A 15,594-nucleotide genomic window follows, 5' to 3' on the forward strand; every position below is an offset into this window, starting at 1 on the left:
TGAATATTTTATGAATTGACTTTAAAAATCTGTTTATATTAAAATTTGATCTTATGCAGAGGCCATTTTAACAATAAATTCTGATAAAAATCTGTAGGCTGGACCACAGAACCTATATTAAAGAATTAATAGCTGTTATTTCTGTAGGGTAACCCAGAACTCCAGTTGTGGGTTACTGTATAAACCTTCCCTGTCTCAACTCAGTCACTCACTTGGCAAACCATAGGGTAGACATTCAGCTTCTCTTTTTCACCTTGGAACCCTTTGGGGAGGAGGGTTTTTCTTAAGTGTCCTTAACATATAAGGTTTATTCAGGTTTGATATTAGGTTTTTTATTGTTGGGCCAGTTTTTGATATTTCATAGAGATTTAAGATTTTCAAATTTGTTTAATTTTTGATTGTTCATAATCTTTGCTTATGATTTTTTTTTTTTCTTTTTTGGTGTGATGGGGTACCTGGGATTGAACTCAGGGTTACTCGACCACTAAGCCACATTCCCAGCCCTATTTTTTTGTATTTTTATTTAGAGACAGGGTCTCACCAAGTTGCTTAGTACCTTGCCATTGCTGAGTCTGGCTTTGAACTCCCAATCCTCCAGCCTCAGCCTTCCAAGCCACTAGGATTATAGGCTGCGCCCGGCCACTTACACTATTTTTAATCTGTTGTTTTATTTCCTCCTCTTCATGCTGTCTTTTTTTTTTTTTTTTTTCCTTAAGCATTTTACCAGCTTACCTTCTATTTATCTTGTTTTGGCGGGAGTACTAGGGATTGAACTCCAAGGCATTCAACCACTGAGCTACACCTCCAGCCCTATTTTGTATTTTTATGTAGAGACACTGAGTTGCTTAGCACCTTGCACTTGCTGAGGCTGGTTTTGAACTTGTTGTGATCCTTCTGCCTCAGCCTCCAAGCCGCTGGGATTAATAGTGTACGCCACTATTCCCAGCCATGTTTATCTTTTTTAAAATAATCTTTATTGATTTTGAAATAATTATCTTTATTATTGTCTCCATTTTTGCTACCTTTTTTCCCCCCCTTTCCTCTCTTTAGATTTGCTTTATTGCTTTTTTCCCCCCATTTTATTGATAAGAATGCTTTAGGTCAATTAAGTACTGCTTTGTTATTTTTTGGATTTATTTTGTTCTTTGTGATTCCGTGTTCAAATTTTCATGATCGTTGCCTCCTTTCTCCTACAGTAAGGAATATGGCTCCCATTTTTCCTTAATACTGTTTTTCATCAGTTCCCAGTATGTAATCAGTCTCCAGTTACCACCACCTCTCTTGCGTGGATTCTCTTTTTCCCATACCTAGGTTGCAAAGTCTGTACACAGCATCTTGCTGCATATAAGCCCCTCAGTCTGCTTGGCCTTGTCCCTCTGCCCCCCCTTATCCATTCGTATCTCACTTCAGCAACTGTATATGACAGTGATTTTGTCTCTTGAGATTGTTATGTGTCATTTTGTTTTTTCATTTACAGATTGGTAGATTCATGTGGCCTTGTTAATGATTGAGCAATGATGGAAATGGATCCAAAATAAAAAGTGACTTCTCTACCAAAGCAGTAGAAGATTCTTCATATCACCTTCTATTAGCTGAATTCATTTTTGAAGAAGATGCAAAACAAGTGAAATACAGAAAACTGAAAAGAAGAAAACCTCATTTTGGAACTTTCTCCTTGACTATTCCTAACCCCCTCTTTCTACTTGTTTTAATTTTGTTCTGAATTTATAAATATTGAAGACCAAAGAAATAGAATATACATATAGGAGCTTTATACCAAGAAATTTGCCTTGAAAGCTGCTGTTCTGTGGAGGGAAAAGTGTATCAAGTTCCTGTCTGATTTTTTTTTTAACAAGATTTCATATATGTTTAGAGTTTAAAGTTTAAGAAAATATAAATACATATCTACACACTATTTTTAGCAGTTGTGTAAGAATAATGACATTTATGTTTTAAGGGCTTTGTCATGTGGTTGTTTGCCACTGGAGTTGACTACTCAGAAGCTCTTTTATAGTGCTTTAATATTATATTTTTTGTCTATCACCTTGATGACATTACTTGCCCACACATGAGGCCACCTGTCTGTGTAGCTATGACCTTGTTATGAACAGTTCGCACTCACTGTGCAAATGTCCATGTATTACCTATTTAAGCAACATCATAGTGCCATTACTCAAGGAAGTTGAATGAGGTGAACATAGACATAGCTCTTTCCCCTTACCCCCTTTTTTAAATGTAACAAATACTTTTTATGTTCCCCTTCCCCCTTCCCCTTTCCCCTTCCCCCTTTGGAAGCGAGTCAGGAACTAGGTAGTTTAAGATGATCAATTAAAGGGACTCAGAAAGTGAGCCACCCAGAGCCAGGCTTCTTTGTGCTTCATCACAAGGCGTGTTGCTGGCCAGACTGCTTAAGCACCTTTTTAACAAGAAGACCTCGTGAGAGAGCCAGCTGATAGCCTCAAGGAGTTCGAAAAACAGGACCACAGAGGTTGGAAAACAGGACCACAGAGGTTACACTCTGGGGTAAATATTCTTTATACATCTTAATTTTGGAGGAAAGCTGTATATGTGCTATGAAAATTATCTGCTGCTTTCTGCAGTATTTTAATTTTGGAGAATATTGATAGGAAGATTTGAAAATACCAACAAACCTCAGGAAAACTGGTACTAGTTAGTGTTTGAGGAAATTAATATGAACTGAGTGGAAAAGTTCTTGAGAGGTTATATATTCCTTCTGTAGGAAAAGCTTTTCTACTCCTTTGGCCAGAAGTTACCCAAGTACCTGACTGAGTCAAACTGTTCTTTTTCCATAAGTATCTATTTTGTGTTTATTCTTCAGCTTCTTCTCTTGTAACTCAAGAATGCATTAGATTCTTTGACATGACCTTCTAGACTTGTGTCATATTTTTCTGTTTATGTTTTTTTCATAATCACATATTTACAGACCATTGCTTTTGTTTATAACTTCTGTGAGATTTGGTCCCTTAGAAATATCTATAGAGAGTCTCAGGACAGATACTCTGTGAAGAGGGATCATAGGTTAATCACAGATTACTTTATAATCTGGTATTCGATTCTTAAAAGCATAAGTGATTTGAGTTGTCTCACTTTCAGATCCTGGCCATGAGGTTGGATGCCTCACCTTGCTGAAAAGAGACACTGGACCTAAATGGCGCAGCATGACTTTGTTCCTGCTTGGCTAAATTTCTCAACACCACAGTCAGCTAAGGTACTCATCTCCATCCCTCTAGTAAATACCCAAATACCAGTTACTTTTTCTTCCCTTCCTGGCCTGTGGCCTCTGTTTTACAGACTTGGTTGTTTTGGGTTTTAGATTTTTTCCCCCCTAACATTTTATTAGGATATAATTTGTAAAACATAGATTGTTTTTGCTTGTTTTTTAATACGTATTCTGTCTTGCCTAAAGATTTAAAAAATGTTTTCATAGACTCATTACCTTTCTTTTACATGGCACCCTTCAGCCTTTCTGTATTATCTGCAGCACACTTTATAGATTATATACCTCCTAACCTATTGACTGACAAAGAGGCATTTCACTGAAAGGGAAATGATCCTTGGGAAAATAGAACTTTGGCATGAATGCACTTTCAACTATGATAGTAGATAAAGAGGAAGAAAGGACATAGATATTGATTGTTCAGCTACTAAGTGGTTCTTATATTAAATCCTAGAAAAATTTTTTAGAGGCATTACTTAATGATTTGGGAGGAAATGTGTGTTGTTTGGGGGTAAAGACAAGTGGAACAACCAGTTCATATGATTAAAGCAGACCAACTCACAGAACACAGAAGAAATCCTGGGGTGTTCATAAAGGAGACCATCCTAAAGCTAGTAAAATTAAAAGTGCTTCCCATTTTTGTCAATTAATAAAGGAGAAAAAAAATAGTAGTATTTTTAAAATGGCCTGCTTTCCCACGTATGACTAAATGTAGTGCACTTCTACATCACGTACAATCAGAGAAATGATAAGTTGTGCTCCATTTTGTACAATGAATCAAAATGCATTCTGCTATCATGTATAACTAATTAGAACAAATAAAATTAAAATGGCCCACTTTCCATATTTTTTAAGAATGTAAATTTTTGGGAAGGTGTTTCTGGTCTCATCTAGACATAAAACCTTATGCTCTGAACTTCATTTTGAATTGTGTCTTCTTAAAATTCCTCAAAATCTCATAATTGGTCTAGTCTGAAGTCCTTGAGGGGGATGGATGTTGGATCCAGGAAAACGCTTAAAAAAAAGCAAATAATTGTTTTAGAACAATGAACTAAATAAGAGAATTAAAATATATTATTTCAACCTTTCCTGTAAAGGTATAGTAGTAAAGTTATATAGTTTGGGCATAGGATAGACATAAAAAGTAATGAAATGGAATAGAGAGTTCAAAAATAGGCCTGTATATATAAAATGTCAGTTGACTTTCGACTTAATTATCAAGGTAAAAATCCAGCATGGAAGTGATAAGTTTTGTTTTTGCTTGATTTTTTGTTTGTTTTAACAAATGGTCCTGGAATAATTGCTTGAGGTAGAGCACTTCAACCTCTATCTACACAAAAATTAACTTGAAATGGATCATAACCTAAGTTTAAGATGCTAGCGCAGTAAAACTTTTAGGAAAAGAGCATAGGAAAAGATCTTTGTAATCCACTGGAATGGGTAAACAAGACTGACATATCAAGTATTGTTAAGGATATTGATAGTAAGAAAATAGATGAATGTGCTTCTGCCTATAATTTTTCTTTAAGTCCTTGTCAAACATACCCATACTTTTCATGGCTAAATAGCCTCTGGTCTGTGTATTAGTCCAGAGTTCCTCAGAAAAATAAAAGCAACAGAAAGTATGGTTAGAAGAAGTTAATTGGCTCACACTGAGAAGCTCAGTAGTTCCACAATGGCCATCTGCCTCCTAAAGAGCCAAGAAAACTGGTAGCTGCTCCAAGAAGCAGAAGGCCACAAAATTAGAAGCAACAGCAGTATTAGCAGAAAACCACACCTGCAAGAAGTGTGAGTGAGCTTCCCTATTCTACTTCTGTATTCTATCTAAGTCCCCAGCCCATTGAATAGTGCGACCCATATTCAGGGTGGGTCTTTCCTACTTAGTTCCCTGACCAAAACACCAATCTTTTCTGGAAATATCCTTACAGACACAACTAGAAGTATGATTTACGGATCTAGGCATCTCTTCACAAGTTGATAACTAAGATTGGCCATCACATGGCTGGGGTTGTGGCTTAGTAGTAGAGCACTTGCCTGGCAAGTGTGAGGCACTGGGTTTGATCCTCAGCACCACATAAAAATAAATAAAGGTTAAAAAAAATGATTGATCATCACAGACTCTATCCTTTACAACTTAAAAAAAACCCACAGAATGAAATTTATTGAAAAATGAATGAATACGTTAATTCATAATGTTTGTCAGAAACTGCTTTCTTTGAATTATATAAATTCAAAGACAATCTCCCTGACTTTTCTCACATGTAAAATGGGTTTTAATGCATAATTGTTATTGTTCAACTAATCTTTGCAGATAAAACTTTGTAGTTATGCATCGTTACCAAGGTGACATTTGAACCATTGCTTTTTCTCTAATTCTAGAATAATTTTATAGAAATAATAAAACTGTGCAGAATGATTTTTAAGGCAAGCATCTTTTTCTTAACCTCTGTTGCAAGATTAATATTTTTAAGTATAAAATTTGGGGGCTATTTAGGGATATTGATGACTCCCCCCACCTTAGGCAAATAAGTGAGGTCATCACCTTTTTTTCCCTTTTGGGATGAAGGGAGTGAATTAATAATTGTGTAACCTAGCTCTTCTCTACATTAATTTTGAGTCCTGTGGTACTCTTATGATTTATATGCTCATAATGCAGGTTTCTGCCACCGTTTACTTGTCTTTTAAACACCTGTTTGAAAAAAAAAAAACTTAAAATATTGAAAGAGACTGATTCTACTTACCTATTTGCCTCTCTGTACTTTATCATCTTAGTCACCTACATCCACCTTTGAAAAACACGGAGAGCACCTGCCCCGAGGAGAAGGTAGATTTGGAGTGAGCCGTCGTCGACACAATTCCTCTGATGGCTTTTTTAACAATGGGCCCCTACGAACTACAGGAGGTGAGCCATGTCCAGCTTACATGATTACATACTTAACAACAAGTAAGCCCAGGCTTTAGTGCGTGTCCATATCTAAAAAATAGGATTCTTTATAAACATAGTTCTTGATTAGGTCCTCTAGTAGTCGTTATTCAACTACATTGGCTTTCTAGGTCTAACATTTTTATGTTCTCATGAATTATTTTTTTTAATCCAAAAATTCATTTAAAACTTGTCTGACAAAAGATTTATTTAGGGCTGAGGTTGTGGCTCAGTGGTAGAACACTTGCCTGGCATGTGTGAGGCACTGAGTTCGATTCTCAGCAATGCATATAAATAAATAAATGTCCATCAGCAACTGAAAAAAAAAAAGATTTATTTAGTGGTTCTTTGTGTGAACTTCTTACTGAACAAGTCTTCTGAAGGCCTTTTGACAGTACCATAAACCAGATCAGGAAGCATCTAGCCCCAGTCATTTCTGAATTTCCAGGAAGTGGACAATCTGACCTGTTAACACTTTTCCTTACTATTCTAGATTCCTGGCACCAGCCCTCCCTCTTCCGCCATGATTCTGTGGACTCTGGTGTCTCTAAGGGAGCATATGCTGGAATCACGGGGAACCTATCTGGTTGGCATAGTTCTTCCCGAGGTCATGATGGCATAAACCAGCGTAGTGGAGGTGGCACAGGGAACCATCGACACTGGAATGGCAGTTTTCATTCCCGGAAAGGCTGTGTCTTTCAAGAAAAGCCACCTACAGAGATTAGGGAAGAAAAGAAAGAAGACAAGGTGGAAAAGTTGCAGTTTGAAGAGGAAGACTTTGTAAGTACAAAGTTCTAGATGTGTAGTTAACAAATTAGGTCTTAAATACAGACCCTATTAGTACTATTACAGAAAAGGGAGACCTTAAGTTTAGCTTTATTTTTAAAGGAAAGGAGTTCATTTGGTTAGTTTGAAAATGATGATCAAAGTTCCTATGTAACTTACAGCAAATCTTAGTACATTTTTCCTCGTTACACCTTTGGAGTGTAAAAGAAAAATTGTAATTTTTCCTTAAGTTTTCTAAGGTTTAGTATCTAAATATAATTACATAAATTATCATAAGAGGTTTTTTCCCTTTTAATATTACTCTCATATAAAATTGTTGTAATAAATATGCAATTTTGAGTGTTTAAGGTGTTGCATGTATGTTCAGCAAGATTTTATGCTGTTTTATTGAATTGTATGCCTTTTGGCATCTAATGAAAAGTGGAATTTTTAGAGTTCATTTTTAAAATTAACAAAATATTTTATTTGACCAAATATATCCTGAATATTATTACTTTAATATATACTCTATGCTTAAATTATTAGTGAGATAATGTACATTATTTTTATATTCCGTCTTCACTGTGTTTCCTGTACTTATAGCACATCTCAGCATAGACTGTATGTACATTTTAGTACTTAATGACTACATGTAGCAACTCTATAGTTATTTAAATAGTGCAACTCTAGTTATTTTGGGGCATTCTACCACTGAACTACTTCTCCAACCCTTTTTATTTTTTATGTTGTGACAAGGTTTTTGTTGTTTGGGCGGGAGGGGGCACGCAACCACAGAGCCACATCCCCAGCCCTGTTTTACATTTTATCTAGAGACAGGGTCTTACTGAGTTGCTTAGTGCCTCACCATTGCTGAGGCTGGATTTGAACTTGTGATCCTTATGTCTCAGCCTCTTGAGCCACTGGGTTTACAGGCATGTGCGCCGGGCGCAGCTGGGTTTTACTGAGTCGCTGAGGCTTGCCTCAGACTTGAAATCCTCCTGCCTTAGTGTCTTGAGTAGCTGGGATTATAGTTGTAACCAGAAACTTCTGTTATAGCCACTTACACAGCATATTAATAAAGTCAACTAAAGGAGTTGGAACTATAGCGCAATGACAGGAGAATACTGTTTGTCAAGAACGAGGCCTTGTGTTCAACCTTCAACACTGAGATGAATTTTAAAAATCAACTAAAGAGGAGTCGGGTTTGGATTTTTGTTGTTGTCAATAGACCTTTACTTAATTTATTTTTTATGTATTTATATGTGGTGCTGAAGATCGAACCCAGTGCCTCACACATGCTAGGCACACACTCTGCCACTGTGCTACAAACCCAGCCCTATCAAATTTGGATATTAATCTCTCTTCCCCGAGTCTAGAAAAGTCCTAGGGTCCTTGATGTTAATGTTATATATTAATTCCTGTCCTTCAAAACTTTATTCTTTGGAAATCTATGGTTCCCTCACACACTCTTGAGTATTTATCCAGAATGACCCAGATATCCAGTAGTACAGAAAGTAATATATTAGTAAGAGGGGCAGGAGGCACAGAGCAGAACCTGTGGAATAGCCATAAGGGTGACTGAGAGTGATTAGCCAAAGAAGAAAAGGGTATATCAAGAAAGAGAAGTAATATACGAATTACAGATTAGCCTTTTGCTATGGGTACCTGTCTGTATTCCTAGCTACTCAGGAGACTGAAGGAAGAGGATTGCAAGTTTGAGGTCATTCTGGGCAATTTAGCAAGATCCTGCCTGAAAATCAAAAAATGAAAAGGGTTGGGATATAATTCAGTGGTAGAATGCCCCTGTGATCAATTCCAATCCCTGTGGTGAAGGGGCACCATTGACAGGTTTTAAGGTGTTTGGGGACTAAATTGTTTGGAGCTGACTTTCTTTATTATTTTAAATTAAAAGTTATTGGGGGGGGGGCTGTGGCTCAGTGGTAGAGTGCTTGCCTCACATGTGAAGCACTGAGTTCGATCCTCAGCACCACATAAAAATAAATGAATAAATAAAGATTTTTTTTAGTTATTTTTATTTTTAAAATAGTCTTATATAGTTACCTTGGGCAAGTTAAATAGTTGTAATTGTCCTGGAATTATTAGGTAGAAATAGTAATGTATGCATACCTTATTACATTGTACTATGGTGTATGTTGAATAATGTATGTGACACATAGTTGGATTTTTTTGTTTTTATTTTGTACTAGGGATTAGCCAGAGATGCTTTGCCACTCAGCTATATCCCTAGTCCTTTTTATTTTATTGAGGCAGAATCCTGCTAAATTGCCCAGGCTTGCCTAAAACTTGAGATTCTCCTGCCTCAGCCTACTAAATTGGTTGGATTACAGGCATGTGCCACTATAACTGATGACACATAGTTGTTTTTTTGTTTTGTTTTTTGTTTTTTAATGGTAACTACTGCTATTATTAAATGTTCAGATCCTTTTCGTAAGTACTCAGTTGTGGCTCACTGAATGGCAGAGCAGTTGCTGACATGCTTCTCTGGGGGGAAAGTGCTAGAAGTTTGCCCTCTGGAGTACCTGGCAAAACCATACATGGGAGATGTTACTCTGCTTCATAACTACTCCTAGAGTGTTGAGGGAAGCTACAGGGCTCAAGTCTCACTTGCACTTCAGAACTTGGCTTTGAGGAACTGTGCTGCAGGAGGCTACAGAGTAAGCACACTGGAACAGGAAACAAAACTCTTTTAGCTCTTTGCATTAACAAAAGTTAGCACTCCAGCTGCAGATATTTTAAAGTGCCAGATACATTTACACAGAATAGATAGAAGAGATGACTTTGGAATTGGAAGCAGTAAATTGTAAGAACCAGCACAGGTCTTCTCATTGTTTATACCAACTAGCTGATATTCTCTTTTATAACAAAGTCTCCAACTATTGGAAATATAGTCCAGACTGAGCTGTACAAAGACACATAATAGACAAAGGAAAGGGAAAGTTCACATAAAAGGGGGGGGGGGACAGAACATCCAGCATTAAAAAAAATAAGTCACTATATATTTTTTTTTTAATAAATATTTATTTTTTAGTTTTTCGGCGGACACAACATCTTTGTTTGTATGTGGTGCTGAGGATCGAACCCAGGCCGCACGCATGCCAGGCGAGCGCGCTACTGCTTGAGCCACATCCCCAGCCCAAGTCACTATATTTTTGAACACTGAAAACAAGAGCATGAAAAGCTACCTAGACCCATCAACAGAAGCTAATGTAATCATATATAAGTGAGCAACATTAAAGGATCAAGGTCAAATTCCTTTCTACCGCCACAAAACAGATATGAACTATAATTTATTATCTTAAAACATTAACTAAATGATATTAAGAAAATGGTAAACATAATCCAGAAATGCTCATGGTACTAGAACTCTGGAAAAAAGTAATGAAAGATTTAAGGAAAAAAAGGCCAAACAAGAAGGAATACAAAAGAATAAAACACATTTTTCAAGAATTAGAAGACAAAAAAAAGTCTTAAATGAAGAAAAAATGGATAAATTAAAACTGAGGAAAAAAGCGAATATAGAAGTAAGACAAAAAAGTCCAATATACATAAACATAATAGCATCTCTGTCCCTAAAGAAAACCAAAACAAAAGGAATAGCTTAAATACTGAAAAAAAGTTCAACAAAAAATATATTGAAATACAAGAAAATTTGTATGAAAAAGCTTTAAATTAAAAGGCTAGCCATAGCAGCCAATACTGAAACGTGGTCTTTAATTAGATGTGAACAAAAAAGAAAATAAATATCCTTTGGACATCCTGACATAAAGATTGAGTGACTTAAGAGAAAGAAAATCAAATATACTTCGACAGCAAAGCTTTATAACAAAAATAAATGGAGTGGGCTGGGGTTGTGGCTAAAGTGATAGAGCACTTGCCTAGCATGTGTGAGGCATTGGGTTTGATTCTCAGCACTGCTTACAAATAAATGTGTAAAATAAAGGTCCATCAACAACTAAAAATATATATATAAAGTTTTTAAAAAGTAAGTAAATGGACAAAGAATATATGAAAAAAGGATTGTATTTGTCAAACTTTCTCAGTTACAAAGATCACAGACATAGGGGCTGGGGTTGTAGCTCAGTGGTAGAGTACTCACCTAACCTGTGTGAGGCACTGGGTTCCATCCTCAGCTCCACATAAAAATAAATTATAAAATAAAGGTATTGTGTACATCTACAACTAAAAAATATTTTTTTAAAACAAGATCACAAACGTAATTGTGTAAAAACTCAGGATATTCTTCTGCTTTTCCTGAGAAAAAGAAAAAGCTTCAGACAAATTAACCAGAAAGATACCAACCAAAACAATGGTGGACCAGGTGTGGTGGCGCACGCCTGTGATCCCAGAGGCTCAAGAGGCTGAGATAGGAGGATGGTGAGTTCAAAGCCAGTCTCAGCAATGTCAAGGCACTAAGCAACTCAGCGAGACCTTGTCTCTAAATAAAATACAAAATAGGGCTGGGGATGTGGCTCAGTGGTTGAGTGCCCCTGAGTTCAATCCCCATTGCCAAAAAAAAAAAAAAAAAGGTGGTAAATATTAATATATGGTCAGTACCTGCAGGTGTAACTCAGTGGTGGTCTATGTGGGGCCCTGTGTTCAAGCGTCACTCAGCACAGGAAAAAAGTGATTAATTGTCGAATCAAGACTAAATGAGGGTTAAAAGAGAAATTTTGAGGTGTTTATCTTTGAATTCAAATGGTCCCCAACTATAATGGTTCAACTTAACAACTTTTGAACTTCACAGTAATACAAAAGCATATCCGTACAACCATTCTGTTTTTCACTTTTGATATAGTATTCAGTACGTTATATGAGATATTTAACACTTTATTATAAAATACACTTTGTGTTGATTTTGCCCGATTTTGTAGGAGTAGGCTAATTTAAGTGTTGTAAGCAGTGTTTTTAGGTAGGCTAGGCTAAGCTGTGATGTTCCCTAGGTCAGGCATGTTAAATGTGTACATGTATTTGCTTATTCTTCTATTCTAATGGTTCTTATCTTGACTTAGTGAGAAATATGTACTAGCTGAGCCCCCACCTTTAGAGAGTCTGACTTAGATGCTTTCTACTAGATTCTGCATGTCTTTTTATTGTTTGTTTAATGTCCTAAAGGTATTTGTGTTGGAAAGCTGTTTTCTTACCCTGTTATCAGATTGTAAAGTTTGGGCTTGAACACTGGTGTCATCCTCATACCCACATACAATCCAGTCTATTGCTCTTAATTCTTTCTGTCTTCCCCCCATGGCTTCCTCCGTTCTTGTTGCTTTGATTACTTTTCTGAACTATGGAATTGGTCTCCTAATGGTCTTAATACTTAAACTAAATGCTTACAGCCATCTTTCAAGCTGTTACCACAGTGATTTTTGTAAATTGATGATTTAATCATGTTAATTCCATGGCTGGAGGATGGATCCCCATTACTACAGAATAAAGTTAAATCTCCCTAAAAGATCCTCCACAAGCCAGCTGTTGCCAATTTTGCAAGGTATCTCTTTTCCTGTAGAAGACCTCCTTTTTTTCCCTAGCACTAATCATGCTGAGCTATTTGTTGATCTCTCAATATTCTGTTCTTTTTCATGCTTTCCTATTTTAGTGTATTCATTGAGCTTTCTGTTCTTAAATCACACATTTTTCAGTTTTGGAATTCACTGACTCTTCTTAGTTATTACTTATAACAAAACCTTTTCTGACAACATTTCTCTTTCAAATGGAATTATCCTTTCCTCTCTGAGTAGTCCTTCCCTAATGGAAAATTTTATCAGTCTATGGAACCTTTTATGGTACTTACGTGTTTACAAGTGTATCTTTGTAGTGATATAGTAACTCTGTGAGGTATGACAAAGGTCCTTCTTTGCCTTTTATTTCTAAAACAGTCCCTGGCACATGGCTGGGCTTATTCTAAAGGAATCTTAGAAGTGCATTGAATACTGTTCATTTCACTGACCAGATTATCTTCCTTAAATCTACAAAAAATGATCCACATCCTTGTTTGTTCAGCTTTCTGTTGCCTCCTTATTTGGTGTATATATCATATAGGAAGGTGAGAACTTAAGACATTAAGTCTGTTAATATGTGAAATCCCACTTACATCAGAGGAAGTAGAACTCAAGAAAGCCTAAATGCAACGTAACACTTATTGGTTTTGCATTTCAACATTTTCTCTTTGTTATAATTTTAAATACAACATTAAATTAGTAAGTGCTAATAGCTTGTAATTATTTGGTAGGTCCATGGTGATGGCTAGTTTGCAAAAGTCCCCAGATGATAAGCTTTTTATATCAACTGTTCATATTCCTTTTTTCCTAGCCTTCTTTGAATCCAGAAGCTGGCAAACAGAATCAGCCATGCAGACCTATTGGGACCCCTTCTGGAGTGTGGGGTAGGTAGATTTTGCATTTTAAAGGCACAACTTGAATTTTTTTTTACCAGGGAGAGGAGCAAAATTCTTTTTCTTGTTTCTTTATCTCTTGCTTCTCATCTCATCCATTTACCCTTGGTAACTTAACACCTATTATTTCTTCACTAATTTAAGTGTCTAAAAGGATGGCAGATAACTCTGCCTCCCTCAGAATACAGATAATTGAAAGCTTTTAGATCCCTGATTTTGGAAGGAGATTTTAAGTAAAGGGATACTAATATAAAATCATTAAAAAGTAATTTTGAGGGGCTGGGGATGTGGCTCAAGCGGTAGCGCGCTCGCCTGGCATGTGTGCGGTCTGGGTTCGATCCTCAGCACCACATAAAAACAAAGATGTTGTGTCCGCCGAAAACTAAAAACAAATAAATATTAAAAAATATTCTCTCTCTCTTAAAAAAAAAAAGTAATTTTGAAGTTAGCATTGCTAATCCATTTAAAATAGTTAATATTTTTTATTGTATTTATGTTATGAATGTTTCATAAATGAGTATACATAACAGTATAATCCTCAACATTCTGCCATATTACTAAATAGACACTTCAGAAGTATTCTTTGATAGCTAGGGATATAGTTCAATGGCAAGAGTGAGGCCTTGGGTTTGATCCTTAACAGCTTAAAAAAGAAGTATTCTTCAAAAGGTTGTATAACACTACATCCTGGGTATATACAATTTTGTTCCTCTGAATTCCAGTTGTTGATTTTTGGTGGTGGTGGTAGGGTTATAAATGATGCCTATTGTGTAGGGCAAGGGGAAAACATAAATGCACATATTTATTTGTATTTGTTGGGAATAAGAAGACATAAAAAATTGAAATAAAAATCAGTGTGTCCCAAAACATGATTATAATCTTTGACATTTACAAATTGAACTCTCCTGGACCCTTTATGAGATGTGTTCTGTACATAGCCAGGTATATTATTTAGGAAGGCTTTGGCATACCTAAACCTGGATTTGAATCCATTATTATAGGATTAAGGGTGATTGCTGTATCTCTTTTTGCTAATGGTGTATGACTGCTCGTGTTTTTGCTCATCACAGAATCCCATGGCAGATTTCTTTCCCCAGTTAACTCATTTCTCCATTTCCTTGCTATCAGGAGCCTGCTACCTTTGGATATATTCTTGTATGGTCCTTGCCTGACTGATAGCATTGTACATTAGACAAATTGTATCTCTAAAGTACTGCTAACATCTTTGTGCTTTCTGGCTGATGTTTGAATTTAATACCAAGTGCTTCATATGCTACCATTTGTCCTGTAGTTCCCAAGTAGTGTTGCTTTTAAGAATATTTGTTAAGTGCACAACAGGAAATGTTTGCTTCCTTGGTCTCTACTCTCACCTTATTTGTTGAAGGTGAGACTTTGATACAAAATATCGTGTTTTGTGTTATCCAACAAGCCTGACATTCTTTTATGTCTTCATTATTGTATTTCACAGAAAACCCACCTAGTGCCAAGCAACCCTCCAAGATGCTAGTTATCAAAAAAGTTTCCAAAGAGGATCCTGCTGCTGCCTTCTCTGCTGCATTCACCTCACCAGGATCTCACCATGCAAATGGGAACAAATCATCAACTATGGTTCCAAGTGTCTACAAGAACTTGGTTCCTAAGCCTGCACCACCTCCTTCCAAGGTATAATTTGGAATCAGTGTAAGAACCTGTACAACATAAGTTTGGGAATAAATCAGAAAACATTTAGTATATTTGTTTTTTCCTATCAAACATCATTCATCAGACATTCATTCAGTACCTTATATGTGTAGCTTGTACTATGTCTCCAGACTCTCTGCAGCTGCCTGCTGGATTAGCTTCATCTCATAAACCTGTTTCTCCTAGTTTGTCTTTCCACTAATAGCATTAACATTCATTTGATCATTCTGCTGACTACCGTGGCTGCTTCTTTCCTCTTCTCCTTAACCTTCTCACTCATTCCCTTCAGCCAAGTAATTATAAAGCCCCTCTAAGTTATTCCCTCTGTGCTGTTCTTGTTTAGGACCTTGTCATCCCACATTTAGTGTTGCAGTGTACTCTTTTATTTTCTTATCTCTCCTATATTCATCTTCCACAGAACTGCCAGAATGATCATCCTAAAACAGTTGAATACAGCCAGGCGCGGTGGCACGCACCTATAGTCTCAGCTACTCAGGAGACTGAGGCAGGAGGATCACTTGAGCCCAGGAGTTGGAGGCCAGCCTGGGCAACATAGACTCCATCCTCCCCACCGCCCTC

The 15,594-nt window shown here is 36.6% G+C and overlaps 1 protein-coding gene across 1 annotated transcript in view; it reads left to right on the top strand.

Moving 5' to 3' along the window:
• The first annotated feature begins 1,991 nt into the window (after nucleotides 1-1,991).
• Nucleotides 1,992-15,594, top strand: part of Gpbp1l1 (GC-rich promoter binding protein 1 like 1) — a 24,847-nt gene continuing 11,244 nt past the window's right edge. The window contains exons 1-6 of the mRNA XM_015485070.2: nucleotides 1,992-2,523; nucleotides 3,115-3,229; nucleotides 6,011-6,140; nucleotides 6,655-6,941; nucleotides 13,254-13,326; nucleotides 14,804-14,997. Of these exons, the coding sequence (XP_015340556.1) occupies nucleotides 3,170-3,229; nucleotides 6,011-6,140; nucleotides 6,655-6,941; nucleotides 13,254-13,326; nucleotides 14,804-14,997 (744 nt within the window). The 5' untranslated portion in view covers nucleotides 1,992-2,523; nucleotides 3,115-3,169. The remainder of the gene's footprint in view (nucleotides 2,524-3,114; nucleotides 3,230-6,010; nucleotides 6,141-6,654; nucleotides 6,942-13,253; nucleotides 13,327-14,803; nucleotides 14,998-15,594) is intronic.

Source organism: Marmota marmota, unplaced genomic scaffold (assembly GCF_001458135.2).
Source record: "Marmota marmota marmota unplaced genomic scaffold, marMar, whole genome shotgun sequence".
NCBI lineage: Eukaryota > Metazoa > Chordata > Mammalia > Rodentia > Sciuridae > Marmota > Marmota marmota.